The sequence below is a fragment of the Amphiura filiformis genome, chromosome 17 (assembly GCF_039555335.1).
Source record: "Amphiura filiformis chromosome 17, Afil_fr2py, whole genome shotgun sequence".
Lineage (NCBI taxonomy): Eukaryota > Metazoa > Echinodermata > Ophiuroidea > Amphilepidida > Amphiuridae > Amphiura > Amphiura filiformis.
In genome coordinates this window covers 9,596,957-9,623,242 of record NC_092644.1, presented here as the reverse complement: position 1 = coordinate 9,623,242, position 26,286 = coordinate 9,596,957, and the positions used below count along the sequence as shown (strand labels likewise).

At 34.5% G+C, this 26,286-nt stretch overlaps 1 protein-coding gene across 27 annotated transcripts in view; it reads left to right on the top strand.

Moving 5' to 3' along the window:
• LOC140136902 (voltage-dependent calcium channel type A subunit alpha-1-like) overlaps positions 1-26,286 on the top strand; it is a 471,089-nt gene that overhangs the window by 176,811 nt on the left and 267,992 nt on the right. Inside the window, exons 2-4 of one of the 27 annotated variants that reach the window (XM_072158549.1) lie at positions 5,614-5,828; positions 8,030-8,086; positions 11,680-11,712. The exons of 24 other annotated variants lie outside the window; for them this stretch is intronic. In XM_072158549.1, coding sequence (XP_072014650.1) covers positions 5,797-5,828; positions 8,030-8,086; positions 11,680-11,712 — 122 coding nt within the window. In that variant the 5' untranslated portion in view covers positions 5,614-5,796. The remainder of the gene's footprint in view (positions 1-5,613; positions 5,829-8,029; positions 8,087-11,679; positions 11,713-26,286) is intronic. 2 more of the 27 variants (XM_072158551.1, XM_072158550.1) reach the window with 2 other exon arrangements.

The following is a 26,286-nucleotide window of genomic DNA, read 5'->3' as shown; positions in this document are numbered from 1 at the left end:
GTAATCATATTGTCGTTTAAAAAAAATGAGGCTCTATATTTTATCGAGGCAGTTGTTGCAGTAACATCTTTAAATGAATGTTAGTCTTATTACAAAACCCGGGTTACAAAAAAACGTTCACATTTTCATCAATGATTTCTAACCTGTGCTAAATTCTACACCAAACAACTCCAAGGTTACTGTCAATTGTTATGACCGATGACCTACGACCTTTCACCTTTGTTGAAAAGGTAAAAAACCGCTGTTGTTTGTTGAATTCCCCCAAATTGAATCAAACATAATAAATCTCAGTTATTTTCAAATCGTGTAAATAAACTTTCTTTCAATCGAAAGCTAACGTAAGTGGACATATTTATTGTGAGAATTTAGTCGTAAAATTCATGATATGATTAATTTCTGATTGGATTTTACTTGGCTTTGATTTGCTTCTTTCTCACGATATGTTTTGATTATTTTATTTCTATAAATTATAACACCCGTATTTATGAGATTTATGTACTAGTATATTGCTATTTAACGTACTATTACAAAGACAACATTCATCATAGTAACTTAACGTTCAACATCAAAGTTACCAGTTTGCATTGTTTTGAAGCTCCTTTTGTATATGCTCCGACAGCCACGGTTGTTTGATGACATGTAAAACTGTAGTCATTTTTGAGAAAAGGTGAACAATGGTGGCGCTATTTATCTTACAGCTTGTTTGCGTCCTTAGAAGGGGTAGACACTTATATAATGGAATTAGAACATCACAAAAAAATACTAACAAATGGCAAGGAAATTTTCAAAAAACTTTTATCATGAAATGTAAGGAATAACTTATATTATTTGGCTAATTTAAATTTAAAATAAATGTAAATAGCGCCCTCAGTTTTCATACAAATGTGCAGTACATAGAATAAAAAATAGTACAAAAAGGCAGAAAACGATGAAAAATGTGATAAAGAAAGGAAAATCTAAGGTTGAAATAGCTAAAAATATATGTGTATATTAGCATGATAGCTGTTGGTATTTCCAGGTTTAGAATTGAACATTATATAATGTTTTGTTAGCAAAATTAATAAATGATCACTGCTAATTCATTATTCTAAAGTAAATTTAGTATTAGGGGTTTACTCTTATGGCGAAATAAATAATAAAATCAGACACATGTTGGAGAGTCGTATCTTGGGATGGTAATCCATTAAGATTAAATGAAATGAATTAACAGAAAAAAAAGAAATACTTATCAATGCAAATACACAAGAACTGAATCCGCATTTATCCGTTTCAATGCGATCTCCTGTGATTCGAATCCATAGTTTTCCATTTTTCACCCTGATATGGCAGTGACATAGTAAAGTACGCAGTAAATTACGTAGTTTCTGCGCGCCGTAATGTCAAAAGGACTTTTAAAACACCATAGACATCCCGGGATAGACATACCACTTGTTTGTCTGGGCTTAACACACTGCTAAGTGCTAGGCGCGCACAAATGCATGATACGCTTACGCAAAATGTGCATACCTTACTTCGTACTTCAATGCGGACAAACTTGTAGTCACCAGTTATCGACCGATCGCGTCGAAATTATAATGACAATCATAATAAGCCAAATGTATATTTATATATTTGTCCACATTCATTGATGTAGAAAAGAAAAACTACTTGCTAAAATTGGCAGAAAACCCACGGAATTAAATCAATTCAGTATAGATTTACTATTTGACGAGGAACGAAGGGGTTGGATAGAGCAATGCTTGAATTTAACCAAGCATCTGTTTTCCGCGTTGTCTTTGACTTATGCATATTTTATTGACTCAGTGGAGAGCCGAACAGATAAAGTTTCCTATCATTTGAATCTTTCACATGCTGGAGGCTTATTTTTCAAAACAAAATATATGTAACTGGCTCATACCCTTCGCATTAATATCACTACAAAATAGCTCATATAACGTAAAGTACAAGAAATTCTAAAAACAGAAATGTCACTAAAACATCAGGATGAAAAAAAATAGAAAAATGGAAGGATGATATTACAAGCACTTTGCGCTCCTCAAATCTATATACATTTTATCTCGCTTTCATTATATCGGTGAGAAACGGTAGCAAAGTGAACTAATATTTACGACTTTGTTTGGCTAAATCATAATAAATAACTTGAATAAAAACTTTTAATCGCTGTTTAAAAAGATCCAAATGTTTGCCGAAAGTTGAAGATGAAGGAAATCCTGTAAAGAGAAAAATATTTGGGGTACAAGAATAGAAGAGGAAAATGCAGGTCATGTTGAGAATTTGAGAGCCATGGCGGCACCTCATTTGACTCATTTTAAATAATTTATATATGCTATTACGAGGGTAGTGTACTTCGTGAGAGAACCATTAATGTGCCCTGCATCTCATAAAATATAAAGAACAAATTATCTATTTTTCGTATCTCTTCTCCTCCTTATTCTTTCTCTCTTCTTTTTGCTCTCGCGCTCCTCTCCTTCCTTTTTACTTTCGCTCTATACTTTTTATGTATTTAATAGAGTATTTTGCAAAGGCATCGCAAGAAGTGGTAAAACTGCATTATTCAATTTCTTAGTCCCCCGATGTCTAGTCTTCATTCGTTCATTCCTTCTTTCTTTCTTTCTTTCTTTCTTTCTTTCTTTCTTTCTTTCTTTCTTTCTTCTTTTTTTTTTCTATAGCTATCCATTTCAATATCTTTTCAATCTCTCTTTCTTTCTTTCTTTCTTTCTTTCTTCCTTCTCTCTTTATCTTTCTTTCGTTCTTTCTCTCTTTATCTTCTTTCTTTCTCTTTCTTTCTATCTCTGTTTCTTTCTTTCTCTCTTCCTTCTCTCAGTCTCTCTCCCCCTCCCTCTTTTTCTTATCGATCTATGTCAATATCTACGAGTATATTTAATTGTTCTTGCCCTGTACTTATTCATATCACACGTTTTACTGCTCGAGACGAACCTCGTCGTGTTAGCACAGTATATAGCCACTGATAATACCCTTACATAATCTGCACTATTTTCTCGCAGGCCTCTGTGTTTTTTCGCCATGTCTCTAGCTCAGTGTCACAAACTCGTGCACACAACTATATATAGAAAAGAAAAAAAAAAAATGTATGGAGGCCCATGTCTGTCAAAAGGGGAGAAAGGTTTGAAAAATCCATGACTTGTGCTAAAATATTTCCACCTTTGCCAGACATCATGGTAACATAAAGGAAATCCATTTTAGGGCACGTTAGAGGTTTGTTTGAAACGCGGCACGTGAATGTTATTCATCACGTAATAGTAGAGAACAACCTGTTGCCGATATAACTAACCCAAGTTAACATTTTATAAACCAGTTTTATAAATTTCTGCTATCTAATTAGATCATATTTCAATATCTTTGATGTCATCTTAAATACTGACGATGTGTGCACATTTTTACTGTTTTTGCACATATCGACCATATTTTTGTAAGCTATGTGCACGAGTATAAGCATAAACTATTTTATCTGATGACTTACGCTTCATACTATAAAAACTGTACTATCATCAAATCAAGTCTCCTCCTCCCACGGCTTTCAGCAATATACTCAATTTGTCGTTGCTTCAATTGAATGCATCATAGTTCAATGAGACTATAGAAGTCGCTTTGGGTCAATTCACGGCACCCAAAATACCTTTTAAAAATCATGACGAATACATATATTTGTTAAGGTGCATTAGTGAGTGTATAATATACCAGTATACATCGCCATGATATTTTACGATGACTTACGCTTCTTTCTCCCACTTGATGCAAAGATATAATATTTTTACGATGGCTTATATTTTCTTTCTCCAACTTCATGCAAAGAGTATTAAAAACAAAGATGTTATAATATATTTAGTCACATAGATTTATACTTATCGCGTTTTGAAACTTCAAATTGTGCTCAAATAAGTATAGTTGAAACTACATGAATTTGAAAACATACGTACAAACATGCAAAGTCTACAAACAGCGGTTCCCAAATAACATTAACCATTGTTGACAATTATCTTCACTGGCGCCACGTACATCATTAAATGCATATACAAATAATCACATTCGTCGTTTTCTTTTTGATCATCATATGAATGTATATATAAAGTAAGCCTACCTCATCATTTTGGACTGCTTTTCGCTGTCACTATAAAGTCTCCATAATATCACCTGTCTTTTTTGCTTTTGTTATATACTAACTACCCATATTATCGTTTTCATTTCAACGATAATTATAATAGATATTTTTAGATAGAATACAACGTTCACACTCGAATGCTCGACGGAAAATTATGGTCGACGAAAAAGTCATTTATGGCGTTTATATTTTGCAATTCGTGCATATAAATACTCGCTATGATCGAAAATCATCTCAAGTTAATAATGTTATAAACATAATCTCGCGAGGAAGAACAAATAAAAGTTTCTTCTTTCATCAAAAATCGTAATATAAATTATTATCGCGGGCGAAAAATATATTTGCACCTAAACGACGACTCAAAATACCATCAGCATAAATTTATAGCCATTGCAATCCGTGCAAAATTTTCGATATGGAATTCAGTGTAAATATTACTTCGTGGAGAAGTAAGAATGACAGTTTCTTCTGCTATCAAACATAATAAAATGAAATAACACCGGGAGCGAAAAATAACGTAAATTTGTTTACAGTGCAGCTTTGTGTAACGGTCATTTTGTCCTTTGCATATTTCCCAAATTTTACCGACAAATAGAATGGCTACTCATATCCTCCGCAAAAAGAAATTGATACTTACGTCGTCACTGCGCATGATCAACATTATCTGATTTTCATTATATCGCAAAAAATGTCACTTTTTCAACCAATGGCTTTAAAATGCATGGAAAGGTCAAATACAAATTATACGCGAACAGAACATGTACCGTAACATTATATGTCACCCAAACGGCGCTGCAAAAGATCAACGATGCTTCTAACGACTGTTCATCAAGGGTCATAAGTCAATATTATGCTGATACAATGTGGTATAATAAAGCTTCAGGTTCAAAAAATGATAAGAAAAATATGGAAATCGTTTTGGTTTTTTTCCCCATAAATGTTATTTCGGTCGTCCCAAGGCCCGATTTAAGGATGAGATGTGTTAAGTCAACTATATAAAAATAGTTCTCTTTTTTAAGGTGAAATATTTTTTCATTTTATTGTATATTATATTCAAGTTTATTTTCGTTCAGAAACATTTTGTTTAAATATCATCAATTGTAAATAAAAAAAAAGACATTTATATCATTGTTCGTTTATTTTGGGAAATTTGTTCACGTCAAAATTGCATGATCGCAAGGTCGGCTGTTCAGTTCATGAATATTCAATTTTATGCAAATGACACAATTCATGCAAGGCATTAATGCCTTTCAATTACATTTCACCATCACCGTCAATGGTTCATTTTGATCTCTTAAAATCTAATCATTCTCTAACACACTTTCATTTCTTCCCCTCATCACACCCATCACCCATTTTGGTGACCTTTGATCCCGTTTCGGTGTCTCTATACGTCTTCGTCCAATGTCTCCTGTTCCTTCCGGTTTTTTCCTCCTCCTCCTCTTCCTCCTCCTCCTATCTTCTGTCTCTTCTGCCTCTATGTATTTTTTCAGGCAACGAATGCATGATCAGATGACCCGATTGGAGGAGCAGTCGGAACGCGAAAGACAACGTGCAATTGCCGCTCGCCATGAGCGTCAACAACGCACGGCAGACGCGGCCGCTGCCTTTGACCATCTTGACCATGATCACCAAGATCGGTCTGTCAGTCCGTCCTCTCCATATTTGGGGCGGACATGGCGGAGGACCGTGAGAGAGAACGTCCGGGGTATGTGCTACAATAGACGGCATGCGTAACATGTATTATTAGTCCACCCACCCACCCATTGATTATTATTAACGGAGGCAATCTATGGCTTATAAGTGATGTAGCCCCCCTGCCCCCCACCATCAAACATACACTTGTTGACCCCATAGTTATACCCTTGTATCGTTAGAGTACCCATTATTAATCCCAGTTGCATATTTACCATGATATCAGCTTATAGATAGCAGTAAACGTGTCCCGTTCCTGTTGCATATGAACATGTGAAACATTCGTCAAACGGCCTTTCTCCTTTTAGAATTGATACAAACTGACAACTTTCTTCATCATACCGTTCCAAGTGACTAACACATACCTAAGCTGTATTCGTAAAACATCATCTATAGCATAGTATATTAATAATTCAATAAGAAATGTTGACTATTTTGTAAGTCATATAAAACGATTGACTAGCGTGTTCTGCCATAGGACAGAAATGGACTAAAAACAAAATAAGACCAAACAAGGAGAAAAACCCCTAAATTTATCACTTTTATCTTCACCAACAAATTCAAATGAGGTTTTTTATTATTACTGGTTGCAATATGATATTCGGAATACTACTTTTTGGTCATCAGTAGAAGCCATGCAACAGGGAAAAAACACAATACGGTAAGCTATTTAGTTATAGTGATACTGTTATTAATAAATGAAGTTTGGTTTTTGGAAGTAAGTTGAATTTGGTCGGCATATGAAATTCAATTTATTTTAGATAAAGCTTAAAGGCTGGTTCTTGTTTTACACGTCTGGTTTTATTTGATTTTAATTGGTTGTTATTGTCAGTAGATAGCAAAACACAATATTCCGTTTGTGGAAATCAAATTATGCTATCTTCAGTAGATAGCGTCAATCAAATTATGCTATCTTCAGTAGATAGCGTCAACCAAATTATGCTATCTTCAGTAGATAGCGTTATCCAAATTATGCTATCTTCAGTAGATAGCGTCAATCAAATTATGTCAACCAAATTATGCTATCTTCAGTAGATAGCGTCAATCAAATTATGCTATCTTCAGTAGATAGCGTCAATCAAATTATGCTATCTTCAGTAGATAGCGTCAACCAAATTATGCTATCTTCAGTAGATAGCGTCAACCAAATTATGCTATCTTCAGTAGATAGCGTCAATCAAATTATGCTATCTTCAATAGATAGCGTTAACCAAATTATGCTATCTTCAGTAGATAGCGTCAATCAAATTATGCTATCTTCATTAGATAGCGTCAACCAAATTATGCTATCTTCGGTAGATAGCGTCAACCAAATTATGTTATCTTCGGTAGATATAACGTCAATCAAATTATGCTATCTTCAGTCGATAACGTTAACTAAATTATGCTATCTTCAGTAGATAACGTCGAGCAACATGCTTCTTAGTAAATAGCGGCAACCAAAAGTATCTTCGGATACTACGTCAGTAGTTTTAGACAGCAGTAAACTAGGCTATGATTTCTTTAGTAAATAATACCGACCGAATTTCGTTTCTTTAGTTATAGCAACAGCCAAATTGTGTTGATTTATAATTCTGTAGCAAATAACAATTTTTCTAGACTGATAGCAACAATTAATTATGAAATGTTGAGTCAGAAATAACATCCAAATTTCGCCATCTTCAGCAGACAGATATAGCACCAACCAAAATTATAATTCTTAAGTAAATGCAACAATCAAATTGGTCTAAGCAGATATAGTAACATCCAATTATACAATCTTAAAACGTAACAACCGAATTATGCCATCTTCAGGAATCAACCAAAAATATAATTCTGCAAATCTGCATGTCCACTGTAGAAAATAAAGGCCCATCATTGTATGATATCATCAGTAGATAGCAGAACGTAATGTTATCTTCAGTAGATAGCAGAACATAATGCTATCACCAGTAGATAGCAACAATCAAATTTTACTGTCTTAAATATAGCAGCAACCGACATTTAGTACTCATTTCACTTAATTTATCACTAAAACAAGAATAATTAACCAAATGCATTAATTCAAATGGCAGAACAAACTTGTCAATCGTAACTAGGTTCAATAGTTGATTTTCATCAGTTTTGTTACACTTTTTAGCCTTTTCGTTTCTTAATCTTTAGTCATTTTAGACTTGGATCATCATTAGTATCTGTTTCTTTGTTTATATGCATAATACCTTCTTTATTATCTAGTTCCCTGCTACCTACCCCAGATTATACCGCCACTGACGATGTCGGCGAAGATAGCACGTAAGAAATTACTGCACGACTATACTCCGTATTGATGTATTCTCACCCTATATATCAGTGCGGCTATATACCCTGTATGTTTATCCTCAAATTCTTGCAGCAGTCCTTTAAATGTCTTGTAATTCTGTAATACACAATTATGTTAAACTTATGATCACGATTGATCATACACTAACGGTAGTTGTTGCTATATTAGTAGTAATCTCCTAAAATGGATCAAGCTAAGTCTCCCCCGATAGCACATAATCCAATTGACCACTGCGCGATAGACTTGCCATTCAGCGCGGTATCATAGATGTCAAATTCAAGTTGCGATACTGATACACTGAAATCCCCTACAGCAATTGGCTGTATTCACTTCTCTTAAGCATTCCGTACGTGTAGAGGTCGTAATGTCGCGAAACCGTATCCTTCTCTTTATGTGTATCCTATCTAAATAATCCTTAGGTACACACTTAATAAAGACAGGTCAAAGGAAGATTCACGTTCCTGTAGGCATCAGTTCTTATTTTTGAATCAAATAATGATAATAACACCCCGAGTATTGTTGTATAACGTTGTATCATCAGCAAGCAAGTTGCGTTCATTTTATATAAGGTGATATAGCTTCGGGATATAGCTTCTCAATTGGGTTTGTTGAAAAGGTAACATCGTGTATACACAGATGAACTAAAGAATATTGTACTCGGTCAGTGTGTGCAAAATCATGATACTTTAGGTATCTTACAGAGAAGCTCTAATGACAACTTGGATTGCTGAGCCAAAAATAAAAAGTTAATATTTTGGAGAGATTAGTGAACAGCTGGATAGGCCTAAACACACATCAAATTTTAAAGAAGTTAGGTTACATGGTGCTTTCAATTATGCACATTCGAAGCAATTTCGTATGCGAAAGATTAAAAAATGTAAATATTGTTGTGAGGATCCGTTGATATATGGTCAAGACAAAACTTCTAATCCTCTATGTCTTGAGGTGTTTAACAAGAGAGACCCCTGTTTAAAAGGACCAGTCACTGGCAATGACTGAAATTGGGCGAAAAAGGGCAAGTAGCCTACTAATACTTCTCGTTTTAGAATACCCTATTACCGTTCTTGAATGTCTGCACTCTATGCTTCTTATCCAAATCCTCACCCCTATCACCCCATTATAAACCAAGCATACCAGCTCCACGGCACTTGAAAATGGATATACCGAACGTAGCATATCAGCTCCACGGCACTCGAAAATGCCTATACCGATTTTGAGGACATGGATCCGTAAGAGTCACAAAATGACCGCTCAGAAAACGTCGCCGGCCAGGTCATAATACGTTCCGCGTAAATAAAAAGAAAACTATTAGAGCTTGTTGAAGAGACGGTTCCGAATTTTGAAGCCATTGATAAACGCAAGAGTCACTTTTTTGTACCGTCGATATAGAATTAGCCCCACCCTGCAGCGGTCAATCACCATGCACAAACACCGGATTCCAATGTCGAAATGTAAAAACAAATCTGAATAGATAGACCTATTATATCCTACCACATATTTTGTTACTAAAAGCTTATTAAATAACCTATGGAAAGGAAACGTAGTTAGAGTTTCCAGAAAGGATTAAAATGCGTTTTTATTTCTGTCGTCTGCTTTGCTTATATCATGGAAGAATCTCTTTCTTCCATGCTTATATACATCATCCATGAGTCGTTTACCATATTTAAAGCACAACTCTTACACACTGTCCAGCTCTTACACAAGGTCCCATCAGGCTACTGTCCTGAGTTTTGCGATTGGAAGTGACGCCTCCCATAATTTAGTTCTCTCAGAGCTTCGCAACCCGTACCCTTATATAATACCCACTACCTTTCCTATTCAATCCATATCGTGGTTTTGAACTTGAGCATTACTCCCATCCTTAACCTAACCTAACCTAACCTAATCTAACCCAAATCTAAGCCGAACAGCTCCTAACCATACTTTGAAACTATGGTAGCAGGGTATTCTAAAGATAACCCACAAAATACTGTAACTATTCAGTGTAATACAATACATAAGTCCTAAATAATACCTTAAGCTTAACGGAAGTATATCATAACAAGTGACTGTGAGTTATAGGCTTTAACAGGTGCATAGGTCTTAGAACCGCCCTAAACAGCAGCCTCCTTATTGACAAAGCAACCTCCCTAAAGTAGGATTAGAAAACCTAGTGTGCAAAGCTTTAGACACAATTTCACCCTTCTGCGGCAACGCGACCAACTTACATAGAAATGCCACTACAAACAGACAAAATATCTAATTCGATATTTCGGAAGCATTTTGGATGTATTTTCGGATTATTAGAAGAGCTCTTTATATAATTCTTAACCGTCTTACTACTACTATACTTGTAGCTGTTCTTGTTTATTGTTAATGCAAATGTGTTGTATTGTGATTATGCTGTATTGTACTTCGTTCTCTACTAACTAACTTTTACTTACACTTTTAATCTTTAATTCTATCTGTGTTTTTCAAATCTTCACGTTTTACAATTCTGTATTTTCTTAATCGTGTAGCTTTCTTAAGATTCTATATTTTTCTTAATCGTGTAGCTTTCTAAATCGTGTATTTCACACTTTAACTAGAGATCACTAGATTAAATAAACACATTTCTTCACAATTTATCATTCTTTGCATGTTTTCTGTATAGTTTACTTATATCGTTGTTGTATATTAATATTTTTAATCCGATTCGAAAGTTACAAGGTGATCACCTCAGATAGAAAGTCTTAGATATCCAGTAATCAGTAATAATCCATACACCTTACGTAGAAGAGATGACCTTAATCGTCCACACAGGGAGTATGAATTTCAAATGGGGTTACCTGAATTGTTGACTCTATTTTAAATATACACTTCTTGCGTGGGACATTATTAAGGTCGTGTCTTCCATAGGTGTATGGATTTAAAGTGAAACAGCCCATTGATGATACTAATTAAAAGAAAACACATATAATTTTACATTGTAAAATGCTATCTACGGTAGATAGCAGACTTGCTATCTACGGTAGATAGCAAACTTCTTGAGATTTCTTCACACCGTGCTATCTACTTTTGATAGCAAAACACGTTGCGCTTTCAAGCTTAAAATAAGTTATCTTCAGTAGATAGCATTTGTGTTTAAACGCACTTATGAAAGGATATTTGCCATGCAAGACTACCTTTTACTTACGACAATCTGTTAACTTACACAGTGAGTATCGAATGTACATAAAAAGAACCGAACAAATGTTATAGAATCATCTACAAGATTGATGTTATACTCGGTTCAATATTTTTTTTGCTTCAGAAACGTAACCTTTTAGAGTATATTTGAGGTGGTTACCTTGGCAACTTTGAATTCTCGCTCTCGATTGACATTTAGAGTATTTTAGCTCGCTAATAAGATTATATTGCTACAGTTTTGTGTCTGAAAAACTAAAACAATTCGAAAACATGTAGAAATCATGCCGCATTACATTCAAGATACAGCAATATAAGGAACTTGTACCAGATGTTACGTACGAGAGCTATCATATATTTTGATTTATTCGATTATGAAAAATTTGATTTATTTTTATCCTTTCTTTTCAATCTCTTCGAGGTCTGAGTTGAATGTCCAACATAAACATAAATGGTAAAATATTGTGCAATTCACTTGTATTATACGCAAAAACACCATGCATGTTGTTGGTTCACATATACGCGCCCTACCAAGCAAAACCACAATATAATATAAACAAATAACAATAGGTTCTCAGTACCCTTACGAGAACCTGGGAAGATAATCCTGGTTGCGATGGCGTATTGTGGTATGTATAGGGTGTGCGCTTTTTTAGCTGCAAGTCCATGTTTGTTGCTAAATGGTTTGTATGGTGTGTATTGGACCAATGTGGTCAGCGAATTCATGTAAAGTGTGATTTGGTTCAGTGGCGTAGCCAGCACTTTTCCAGAGGGTGGACAAATGGGTGGGGGGGGGGAAGACAAATTTTAGGGGGGGCAAACATTGACGAAAATGGTCAAAATGGGCTAAAACTACAGAAAACGCCTACAAATCTTAAATATCGGGGCGGCTATACCATCCAGGGGGATCCGATGGAGACTTTGCCTCCCCCTGGCTACGCCACTGATTTGGCTTGTGAGTTTATGCCTGTGCGTAGCGCGCTATGATTCACTCCGTTTTTCAATTGCATGGTATTGTCCAGTCTATTCAAAAAGTACAAATGCGTGTAAATAAGAGTGCAAATACTGCCTTTTCCCTTCTTATCGAAGTAGAACAAAGTAACTGGCAATTAAGATAGTGTGTTTTTACTTGAGTGGCGGCACCGGTAATTTTGTTGCAGGGGGGTATGGGATGTGGGGAAAGTGAAATCCGGGGAGAAAACAGGAAATTTTGCATTTTTTACTCCAAATTGAGATTTCCGATGATACTCGGTTCTGACTGGGGAAACAACTAGGGTATAAAGCTAGTTTGGGGAAGGAGAATTCACCATCATGCCCCCTTGGCGCCGCCACTGAGGGCAGATATGAAAAGCGTGGAAGGAGTACTGGTAGAATATTTGAAAAAGTCGTCATATAGTAATCAACTTTTACATCATTTGTACATCGTGGAAAGTCATGTTACATGGTGGGGAAATAGAAATGTAGATAATATATACGCCGCTCTGTAGGCGTATAAATTGACGTGTAGATTAAAGGCGTATTCAGTGATCCCAGCGAAAGTGTAAAAAATATGATTGTGTATAAATTTCCTACAAGTGAAGGATAAGTCATTAAAATTGTCAGTAGTATTTTTGAAATGAAAAAAATGGCAAAAAGCAATGAAAACAGCAGTATTGGCAAAGTTAAAGCACCATTCAAATACATGTATACTTTGATCAACTCGTAATCGACGGGCCTTATAACATCGCGGATTAATATCAATATATTTTATTTCTAATATATCTTGTGACAACTCGCCATAAGTATCACACATTATTATGTAAGTCATATCCTTTGGATATACTTTATTTAACACGTACAATATAGACCAGACAGGTCAACAATGTCACTCTTAACGTGGGTCTACTTTGCGGCGTAGTGATAAAAGCCTAACAATTCCTTCCGATTACGAGCTGATCAAACTATAGCTAATTTCTCTACTTCAGTAGAGAAATTACAGATTGATGTAAAATGTCTGATTTTGTCTTTAATACATCACGGTGTTTGGCTTAACCATTAGCATGCTATGATAGCACATCTATGACATTAACAAAGTTACCAAAATCTGAATTTTGATGATTTTTTACGATCCTCTGGATGAGCATATCACTGAATAGGCCTTTAAATTATTATATATCAATAATTCAAAGATGCGATTCATAAATTACACATTAACTATACATAAAAACCCTATAATGATAGTGTTGTGAACACGACATAATGCGTGATATTGCATAGCAACAATCCAGTATTTTATACTTTTATATCAATATTAAATGCGATATTATAAAATGACAACAATAGTAGTTTTATCCAAAAAAACAAAAAAAAAGAACACGTGAACTTCTTCTTGCAAACAAACAAAAAATGGCATCGGGTTTCTCGTCTCCTGACAAGCCTATGTCTGTGTTTATAAGGTCATTGCTATTTTTATGCACAATTCTATAACTAAAGTGTTTTGTTTAGTAAAACTCAAAATGTGGAGACTAGTGTTCAAAAACGTTCTCATACTCGACATGTTATTCTAAATTTGCATGTTGTTTTAATAGTCCCATTTGTGCAACTAAGTGTTGTGATCTGTCAATTTTGATTTTAATTTTAATATTTCACAAGTTATGTAATGAGGTTTTATAGCTTAACACGCACCTTAACGTTTCTGTCGGGGTGTTTTCTTGTTTTGATTTAATCTACGCAATTTAAGTAAACATGGAACTCCGTGATATATATACATTGTACTATGATAAACATTTACAAAAGTATGTATAATATACACACATCATGTCAAATATGCATAAATAGCATCAACTAAATTATGCTATCTTCAGTAGATGGCATCAAACAATTTATGCTATCTTCCGTAGATATAATATCAACCACATTATGCTATCTTTAATAGTATCAAACACAATATGCTGTCTTCAGAAGACAACATCAAACAATTTATGCACACTTCGGTAGATAACAACAACCGAATTAAGCTATCTTTAGTAACAATACATGTATGCTGTCTTAGATATATAAATAACATCAAACAATGTATGCTGTCTTGTAGATAGCATCAACCACATTATGCCATTATGCTATCTTCAGTAGATAGCGTCAAATAATGTATCTTCAGTAGATAGCATCAACCACTTTATGCTTCAGTAGATAGCATCAACTTCAGTTTATGCATCAACCACATATCTTGAGTAGATATAACATGAAACCAGTTTATGCAACCACATCTTCAGTAGATAACATCAAACCATTTATGCATCAACCACATTATGCTATCTTGAGTAGATAGCATCACACAATTTATGCTATCTTCAGTAGATAACATCAACCACATTATGCTGTCTTCAGTAGATAACATCAAACCATTTATGCTATCTTCGGTAGATAGCTTCAACCACATTATGCTATCTTCAGTAGATAACAACAGCCGAAGTATGCTATCTTCAGTCGATAGCAACAACCGAAGTACGGTATGCTATCTTCAGTAGATAGCATCAACCAATCAATGTACGCTAAATAACAGATACATTAACCAAAATATTATATCTTTTTAAAAGATAGCGTCAAATTTTATAATTCAACACTTTTACATGGAAATTGTGGAGTACCGTTTTTGTACAGGCTGGGGTAGTTTGTACATGTATATTGTTTTTTACTGTGTAGTGAGGAGATAATAATTTTTAATTCAAAATTTTGTATTACTTTATGAATATACACATAAGAAAATCTTAAAATTTGATAAAACAGTTTGAAGCATGCAAAAGATTTTTTTATTTTGACCATCCACTATATACTTAGAAAACATTATCAAGGACTTCAATATGCCTATATATTTTTACCTACTATATATATGTTTATTACTAATTCGCTGCATGTGGTTTTTCTCATAATTGTTTTGAAGGAGATTGTTTTATAATACATGTTTCAGAAACAAGAACAAAAGATAAATCCTGTTTATCAGCAGATGTTTTTTACTCAAAATAATCGTGCACATAATTATTAGCTATAAAAATATCTTTATAAAAGAATATTCACTGTGAGCTTTAAAGCTGAATTTATATTCTGTCGCTGAGCGACGAGCAATTGGTATTTGACCAATAAGGTATTGCGCTCTTTCCGACGCAACAATAAGCGCTCTACCTCATTGGCTAAAAAACAATCGCTATCTCTTAGCGATGTAGTATAAATTCAGCTGAATTCAGCCCATGGCACAATTCATTAACCCCCGATAAACAATCATAGCTCAACATTTGACCTCAATTTTTGAAGTATGAGTTTTTGTACCCAAAACATTAAAAGGTCATTCTATGAATGTACATACATATGGAGTTAAAGAACTTTGTCCTCGCGTATGAGCGTATTATACACCGTTTCTAGTGATTATGAAATAAACCACTGACTCGATAAATCCGTGCAATTTGACTTGACATCCGTTTTAAAAGCTTATCATCTGGGATTCAAAAATACCATCGGTATTGATCACAGATGAAGAAAACTAATATTCTCTCCTCCTCCATGACAACATCTGTTTAATCCGAAATGACAGTAAGTTAAATTTAAAAACCTCTAAGATGTCAATGACTTCTGACTTATGAGAAAGCTCATTTTTTAAAAGGTTTAAGTTGTGCATATAGCTCGCTGTAAGCGGAAAAGGTGACACACTTTTAAAAGCTAAATTTACATTTACCGTACATGTATCTATTTGGGCTTTTTAGAGCTTGATGAAAGAGGTACCATATCTAACTACGTCAACAAATTAATCCATGACTATAGTTCTTATAAAAATTGTATTTTGTACATGTTATTACTATAAAATATTAAACACAACCTACGATAAGGTCACAACTCACGAATATGACTAACGGTGTAAACCGCACGAGTCATGTCACTCACTGCAATGTCCAAGTTAGTCATGCGCCAAATTAAGGCCGAGACATGAAAAGCGTGGGACTACCACTTTTTTGTTTTTTTCCTGGAACATGTAATGGGAGTGATATCATATTAATAGTGTGCCATAAAAGCTTGGGATGATCAAAGATTCATAGAATTATTATTAATTTTCTTTAAATGTCAATCAGAATTGCTACTAATGTTCTTTAAATGTTAATCAGAATTGCTGCTAATTTTCATATATAATGCAAATATTTACCAAACTTGATTTAATTGAATGTTTCTCTAAATAAAATGAACAATCTCAGAAAGTTGCCGAATTCGACAGCCCTGTAGTTCATGAAACTACTGGCTTCACGCTGCAACGCAAATGAAATAGCAAATGAATAAACTATACTTTTAGTATTCTTTGAGACATTTTCCATACTATTTTAACATTTAGTTGGTGAGCTTGATTTTTATTCAGACAACTGAGCACTGTATTCTTGGGAAAATACGGCTCCAGCAAGATGGTCTGTATTTATTATAAATCACTGCTCCTTTTCGCTCTGTAATACATCCTTGTAAACAAGGAAGAGCTCACGTCATGTCCAAACAAATGGTGCCATAAATATAAGCTTGAAAATTGATATTTGGAGATAAACAAGTGGACTAGACTCCTCTCTCTGATGTCACGCTGATATGAGGCGTTCTAATTTCTGTAGCTGCAGCGATGTATAGCAACCTTTTCAGCTACTAAAAGGGAGGACGGGTCAGTGTAGTGGCCTCGCTTCTCACCATTGCAGCTCGGGTTCAATTCCCCGCGGTGCCACATGTGAGTTTGGTTGTTGACTCATGGTCGTCCTCGTAGGGTTTTCTCCGGTACTCCAGTATTTCTTTAAAACTATTTCTCCTGGTTCTAAAAATCGGAACTCTTCCCGTATCCCTGTCCCATCATATTCAGTTATCATTTAGTAGCCTATTGAGCACTATTGCGCTTTGCCTGGCTAGTGGCTTCGGTCGGATGTGGTTTCCGTGACACTAAAAAGGATCAGGGTTTTGATTTAGGGTTCATGGGGTCAGTATTATTTTTAGCGTTAGGTTTAAGAGTTAGCATTAGGGTTATCGTTAGCGTTAGTTTAAGGGTTGGCATTAGCCTTAGTGATATCATTAGGATTAGTGTTAGTGTTAGTGTTAACATTAGCATTATTTTTAGGGTTAGTCTTGGTGTTAAGGTGAAAAATAAGTCTGCTGTGATAGAAAATTCATTTTAAAGGTCCTTAAGCCGATCGACAGCCTCATCTCCCATTTTCCTCTACCACAACTGAGATTTTGGTATCAATAGAAAGCTCATAGTTTTCTCATTACCCAAGTAAAATTTAAAGGCCCGAGATATGTTTCGCGGTGAATTGTGATAACAACACTGGAAGTGTATGAACTATTCTATGAGGCATCCTCGTTTTTGCTTCTCATATTAAAACCGCTGGATCAATACAACTCAAAATTGAGAAACAATTTTGTAATGGTATAGTCCTCAATGTATAAGATAGAAAGCCGGACATGAAAAGATTGCACCATGCCCCTTTAAGATCACGAAATTATATGATACCGTAATAAATATATAGTTAAACTTGCATATATAACGTATGTCCGTCTCAGTCTCGTCGCATAAATGCAATCAACATTTAATACCACGATTACAGTCACTCGCTCGCAGCAATGCATTAATCACATGCTTATAAAAAGTGCTTTCTAATTCATTTTACATGTCATTAATTATACTGTTTTTGTTTCACCTGGTAGGGAAATCCACCTGTTTCTTAATAATTAATTGTCTGCATGCTAGCTATAGGTTTCAACATAAAAAGTCCCAAGTTTTGAGATATTTTCTCAAAATATCACAGCTGTCTTAAGAACCACTGAACCAATACTAGGCTTGTTTGTACTCATTTTAATGCGTTTTTCATGGTGATTTCAAATATGGTCATGAAAATTTACAATTCTGAAATTCTTATTAATTTTTGAAAAAATATTGATACTTGTCGTCTGCAGTCGATGGAGAGTGTTAAATAGATGGTGTTGTTTTGCATTTTGCTTTTTATTTACAACGAGGGAGAAATGTATTCAAAAGTACTACCACAAACTATATTATATGCATATGACTTGTGTAAAATTAGTCTTAGTCGTATGTTATTTAAAGTATTTCACTCCGTATGGTCGTAAAAGGAATCAAAGGCGTATTTTGATATTCCTTGTTGCTTTTTAGTTCAAAACAATTTATGGTGCTGTCTTCTTCTGATATCAGTAGTAGTTATTCAGAATGATGAGCTTAAATGTGTTATGTGATTTTTGGCTATCTACTGAAGATAGCAACAAGTAAATCTAGTTAATTCGGCAAAATGCCAAAATAAGTACCAGCATACATGATCAACTGCATCTATGTGCGGTCCAAAGTAGACAGTATTCGCCTGTTGTGTGAACATAAAATACATTTTTTTAAATCTGTTAACAAAATAGCTGTTCAAATTAAACTTCAATAAAAAAAAGATGTCTTTCATACATACACATGTCATCTATATACAAAAGTTTGAACATTTTGCATTTTTTTGTACATCAGATCTCTTGACAGCAATCAATATAACAAGGGTTGAGAGCCAAAACGCCTTAACTCATAACGACCTGATCGTATGAAATGAGCATAAAGTCGCCAGGGCATTATAGAAGATTTAAACTGATTTGGTAGTTTATAGCATCTTGTGAATGGAGCTTTGGCAAAAATTGCATTGGTCATTTCATAGCCAGTGTGTGGCCCCGTGGTTCTTGAGTTATGTTGTAAAGAAGGCTGAAACAACAACACTTTTTGTAAATCGTACATAACTCATTAACAACAATAAATCAAGCAAGTTTTCAAAGTATATGATTTGTAGAATGAACTTTTGCAAAACATCAAAGTGTTCTTTTTCAATAATATATTGAATTAGATAATGAAAATCATTTTTTTTTGCTACTTCGACCAATAATACCTCGTCTACCCTTAAGGCTTTCTGGTTTTGAATCCTCGAAAACCCCAATTTGATATTCATCGTCCCAACAATATGAAACCTGTGAATATAGACGAATCCAATTTCACGCATTCCTACTCCTCAATGGCAGCCATAGCCGCGACGGGGACCCAACTATCTCACCTAAATTGTGAAATGATGCGACCTTGAAGGGTATTTTAAACTGCATTCTATCACCCGTGTTACACGTAGACAAAAGAATGATGACAGTTTACAACACAAAAGAATCTAACATCGAATTTAAGCGGGTTTAATCCACCCAATTGGGCACTCACAACACCTGTTTGGTGCATGCATGGGGAACCAAATATGGCCGACCATACATGACTTGGCTCGTTGATTCGTCTATAATGTCGTATAGCAGACTATAGTTTCTAAAGCGACTGTGAAAGAAAGAATAATTATTCCTTTCTTTTATTGTGTAGCTGGGCCCCTGTAAATGCCTTTAATGCTCAACGCTGTCCATCAGTCACATAAGATGAATAAAATATCAATGGAGCGAAAATATTGCGTTGACAAACTGCGTATAGTGTCTCATTAACCACTTGCCTACTGCAATAAATAGATGTATGATTCAACAGGTTACCATAGTTACAACATACTTATAATCATCAAAACTTAATTTTAGAACCTTTTGACCAAATAAAAGACAAGTTTGTACCAAATGTATGCGTATTTCCTGACTGATCTCAAATATCCATTTCTGACAGGTATGATTTTAAAAAACCTTTGTACTTAGTGTTGACGGTGAAGATAGTAGGGTAGTATACGCTCTAGGGATTTCAGCATATATGTGGCTTTATAGAATATGTCAAGTGATGAAAAATGAGCGAAGGAGTTGAGACGGCTTTTATGCGAATACGCCAGTGTTTTGAATGAAGTTGATAGATAATTATGTTTTTACTTCATGAGAAAAACCATAAGGAGTTTTAGTAAATTTTTCGTTAAACCAATTTTGCACAATGTTCTGCTGGTACTATAATATAATACATATTATGTATTGTTCAGTCATATTATGATCTAAAATCATAAGTTCTTAGCAATTTCTGTCATTAATATTATAAGTTGACGTTTTTGTGCAAGATTCATTTGCAAAGGTTATTTTTTCCGAGGTTTACTATGATGCTGCATTTTTTTCTTTTTTTAAATGGGTTATTCCAGTCTAAATCTGTTATTCCAGTCTAAATCTGTTCCAGCATTTTTTCTTTTTTTAATGGGTTATTCAGTTGCAATCCATAAACCCCCCTGAAAGAAATTACCATAATATCCCACAAAGGGGGTGTAGATTTCAAATGGGGTTACCTTTGGAGTTCCCCCATTCAGGTAACCCCGTTTGAAATTCAAACTCTCTGTTTGGACGATTAAAATTATGTCTTCCATAAAGGATGTTTGTATTTCCGGATGTATTTCAACTGGAATAATCCAAATTACCCAATATATTTCCAGCCTCGATCTAGAATATTTCACACTTAAAATGCGACAGGCTAGCAGGTCCGTAAATACAGCGCGAAGTACTAATAAGACATATAATTATACGAGACAGGACATTAGCGGGCGTGTAAAATTTACATCATTGGCAGACATTAAGCACCAAGGTTATAAAACAAAAGATAACTTAGATTGAAAAAGGAAGTGTTTTAGTTCACGCGAGTCATCAATCACTCCCGTTTCATATTCTCTTGTGTAACTGGTATCCTTATTGCTAAGCTTGCACGCATGCTTTAGACTAGAAACTCGATTACCATGCTATACGTGCATTGCTATCATTTCACCGCACAATAAATGTGTTGTCAGTGCTGCTGTTGTTGTTGTTGTTTTGCTGTTGTTGTTGCTGTTGTTATTGTTGTTTATTTAATTTCACAACAACATTATATTATTATTATAATATATTGTAACAGTACACTATGATTAATTTGATCTGAAAGTGTCAATGTTTTAAGATTGTTTCGGTAATCTCCTCATACAGTCTGGTAAACAAGATGGCGGCGGATAACGTGTTTATTCCGTATCGGCGGCCATTTTACAGATATGAGGATATTTGAACTGTATATACTGAAACGAATCACATGTTTTTATTATTATGTCAAATACTGCATTATGGATGAAACAAAAGTTTTGCTTTAGATAAAAACAAAATTTGAACTACGCTAATCTCCATTATACATACAAATTCATTTTGTTTATAATCCAGGGTTGCAAAGCCTGTTTGACATTAATGGTTGTTATCATTAACAAGCGCAACGCACGTGTATGTAAATTATAGTTTACTTAAATTAAAAATGGATGAAATCTGTAGCCTTTTTTCAAGAGATCCACGCTATACTTAAAGAAATGTTCATTTTACTTAAAACTGGTGACATTTGGTCATGCAGGACAACAATAAACTATACTCTCGACTGTGATGACTGTGGTAAAATATCTAAGTATATACATGTACTTTCATATTGTTACTCGACAGTGACGACTATGTGGTAAATATCTAAGTATCATACTATCGACACACTTCTGTCGATTCTGTCGACTATGTGGCAAATATCTAAATATCATATGAAATACTGCAGCTTTATTATTCAGCTTTAAAAGTTTTAACTGCTATCTTCTGTAGATAGCAAATAGATAGCAAATAATTGCTATCTTCTGTAGATAACAAATAATTGCTATCATATATAGATAGTAAATAATTGCTATCTTCTGTAGATAGCAAATAATTGCTATCTTCTGAAGATAAAATACTTGCTATCTTCTGAAGATAGCAATTATAAGCTTTGTAATCATCTTGTCAATTGCAATTTAAAGCTATTAAACTTAGAAATTCTGCAGCCATATAGCAAGTAGCTGTAGCTTTATCTTATTTTGCCAGTAGTTCGCCAATTGAATATGCCTAGCTATCTACAGTAGATAGTAAAAATGCTCTTTATTTATGCTACCTTTTAAGGATATTGAACCCGACATTGCACACATTTGAGAGCTTATTTGATGCAATTTTCACCCAGAAGGCATCCCATTTTTAATTCATCAAATATTTGACTATATTTGACTATAAACTTCGAGTTTAAACAATCTATTCAATATAAGTCAACGTCCCCTCCAAACTTTAAAGACTTGAAGAAATTACTAGCAATAATTCATATATTTTGATATTATATAATGGACAGCTTGTCAAATTGTTGTTGAGATATGCTCCTATACTCACCCAAGAATGAGCTATATATGATATGAATCGATATCAATATGGTGAGGAAAACACCCAGGTACCATAGTAATATCCCAGTACACATCCCTCAGGTACGCTGATCGTTCGTTCATCACCCGCGAAATGGGGTTGCTTTCATGGGTCATATAAATATTCTTACTTCCATATGAACTCTTATCTAAATATTATTGTGTAATAACTGATGTGGAAAAGTGTAATCCGAATATTATGATGTTAAAAATCAGAATATGAGTATGACAATGGGACATTATGCAGCCAGAACCATTCGCATTTTGGTGTAATTTCTTTCTGCAACCATAGGGCCGCAATACCTTTAAGGTTAGGGTTAGCGCATTGCGGCTCCTTATGAGGTTGCAGAAAATAAATACGCATCTCGGACTGTGTAAGCTTATTTTACATTGCTAAACTAGTGATTCGTTTTCATTGAAGTGGTTCTATTACATAATAATCTCTGAACAATTTTCAATTATATATAGCTTACCTTTACGCAATAAGAATCAAACACCCATGTAATCATAAGTCCAACTAGTTCACACCTATACGTAATTACCCGGTTATATACTTAAATACACAGATAGTTATTAAAAATATTCAATTTTCATACCAATCTAAATGGTACACGGTCCGATGATTACACTTTCTTTGGTGCTATACATAATTATTTACGGGTGTGTTTGTATATGGGATAAAACTGATTACGTGACCAGTCATTATTTAATCATCTTGACAATTAACCACGCCTTAATGAAGATATGATTTTTTTAAAGACCTTATAACAGTTCTTGTATAGATTTATGTGTCATATGCATAACATATTTGTTGTCATTTCAAGGTATTTTTAATGTTTTTTGTGCAATTTTAAATTAATGAAGATCTATATTCACGGACGTTTCATCACTAGATTAATAATGGCTTATTCAGACTAGCAAACCGTCACACAACACATATTTTCCTTATTTTCGCGTGATTTAATATACTCTTGCGGATGCTTAACATTTTGCTTTCACATTAATTGGTTAAGCTATTAGCATAATTAGTTAAAGAAGATCTTTCAATCCTTAAAGTGTACACGATTAGTTCATAATATTTGAGAAAAGAAAGTTATAGATTTATATATAGTATTAAGCATAGCATGTCGTGCAGTAAACAATTTACAGGCATAGTCTTAAAAACTAATGACAAAACATCTATAATCATTCATTTAACTATCACATTTTTTTTATCTCAATTAATTTTCTCAATCATCAGTAATTCAAATCCCCTATTTAAAAAAAAAAACTGTTGCTAGAACTTTCTTGGCTTCTGCAACTTGCTACGTTCATCCAGCAGACCAGCTGCCCGATGATGAAGGCTGTTGCGTCATTTTCTGTATCTGTTTTAACAGTCTTTGCTCCTCGTTAAGATTTCAAGTCAGTATTTTATCTCGATGAAACATAAAAGATGTAAATGTTTCCTTTAAACCGAGACTGTAGCCTCTTTCTCACACATTTTGCGAGTTTGTGATGAAATTCATATGGCCACGTAGTAACGGGGTGCAGACAGGTTATTTTCAGCAGACTGCGACGCCATTGCAATTTTAGTGCACGATATATCGTGAAAACAACAAGTTTTCCCGCTTTATGCTATGAATTGTAAATCATTTCTATCCCAGAGCAAAACATGATATGATTTGTCAAGTATTATCAATCGAATAAACATTTTCGTATTATTTACCCGATATCTTATCAGTCGGGTTTATCCGATTTTGATGTGATTATATGTGTGCTATCTACTCAAGATAGCTGTTCGATGAAGCTTACCGTATATCGTTAAACAATTTTATTCATATATTAATATCGACAAAATGCAAACAAACATGTTTCAATTCTCCGTCGCTGATTCCACATTTAAGATGCACCTACAAAATTTGCCCAACAAACATCATACAGAGATGTAAGGTTAGACCTTTCATAAATATCTTTATGGGAAAATATCGAACGTAGCCCTGCAGATGCGGATATGGCAGATTGTAGCGATATAGGATGTTGCTGTATTACGCCGTCGGTAAAATGCTAAGAGCTAGTTGAGAATGTTTGAGAGTGCGAGCTGAGAGAAAAGATGAATATAGGTACTGATCAAGGGAGAGTGTGTACACACAGGGGCCAGGTTAGTACAGACATGACACGAGCAAGCTACGAGGCACGTACCGAAGACAGGTGTTTCAATTTTACGTTGAAATGATAAGAAGAAAAAAACAAGGATGTACTTGATGATAGAAGACATAAAAAGCCTTTTTACGATGAATATGTGGGCATTTTGAAGCGGGCAAGATTGACTTAACTCATGAAACCTTATAGTTGAAAAGTGCTCTGTTTTTTCCTTTAGTTGCTCCCAGCGTATTTCAAGTCAAATGTGTTCTTAGGGAAATTGGACGTTCAAATACCAATAATGTACTTGAATGGTAGTAGTTTCTGCCATGTGATAGTGAAAATTTGATCTCCAGTTTAATTGTGATGGAACCTTATATGCTAATATTTTAATTATATTCGTACTATAAACATGATAAAGCAAAATATCTTCTGGTATTATGCTACGAACAAGTTTTATTATACTATGTATAATTATGACAATTAACTCCATCAACATTAAAAACAAAGGAAAGTCAATTTCAGATATCAGATGAAGCGTCTCCATTTCCCCAAATTTGATTAACACCTCAAATTTAGATTGAATATAAATTTTTTACGTTTATAATTTTCGTAATTAGATGCGTTTCTAAGAATTGCATCTGCTTCACTCTCGCGCATGCGTGTTAGCAATACACCTGTTAACGTACGTATAAAAGAATCAAGCTGATCGTATCACAATTATATGCAACGAACTAAATTCATTGAGTTTCCTGATTGAGAAGAGCCAGTTTTTTATACCTTCACGGATACCAATTATTCATTTTAAACCAAAGGTTCACTAAATGTCTAATGTCAACGGAAATTAATTGTCACTGACTGCCTCCGTGCACTTGCGCGACCATAGATCATCTTGTGATGCCATCTTGAATATTAAAGTAGGCCTGAGTTCAATCACGAATTTAAAGCGAGACTTCTAAACTAGGTCCGTTTACTGTCCGTTGCTTAATTATATTTAATCGATTTTATTAATTGGTAGAGACTAGATTAAGTATTGTTTTATTCATGAATTGTGGTTACTGGTCAGTGGCTTCTTAATAATTTGTTAGGACATTACCGAAAGATCATTTCAAAACTATCAGCTACATGTTTAATGTCACGCGGTTAAGGAAATTTAATTTAGCTATGTATTTAAGACTCAAACAATTTGATTAGAAAAGGAGAATTGATAATTCAAAACATAAGAGATAAACGTTGGTTTACTATACTTTTCCGATACCATTGGTTAATATTTCTAGTATCGTGGGAAAGACAGCGAGTAAGAGGAATTAGGGAGGGGGGCAGAAGGTCAATAATTACGCTGCGTGCTAGCCATTACATGCTTCAACATAAAAATCCAAGTTTTGAGATATTTTCACATATCAAGAGCTCATCTTAAGATCCACTGAACCAATAATACTAGGCTTGTTTGTACTCATTTTAATGCATTTTCCATGCTGATTCCAAATATGGTCATGAAAATTTAATTTTAAAGAAAATTTGTAACTTATTGTCTGCAGAACGACACCCGTATAGAGTAAAGAGAGTAAACGGAGCAGCAGGAGATGGAAGGAGTAAGAGAGAGGGCGTGAGAGCAAGAGAAGGGAGGTAGAGAGATCAACAATAGAATAGTGGAAGAGAGAGCAGAGTGGAGATAGAGAGAAGAGAGAAAGAGATACAGCACGAGGGAGAGCGTTTAGAGAAAGTAAGAGAGAGAGAGA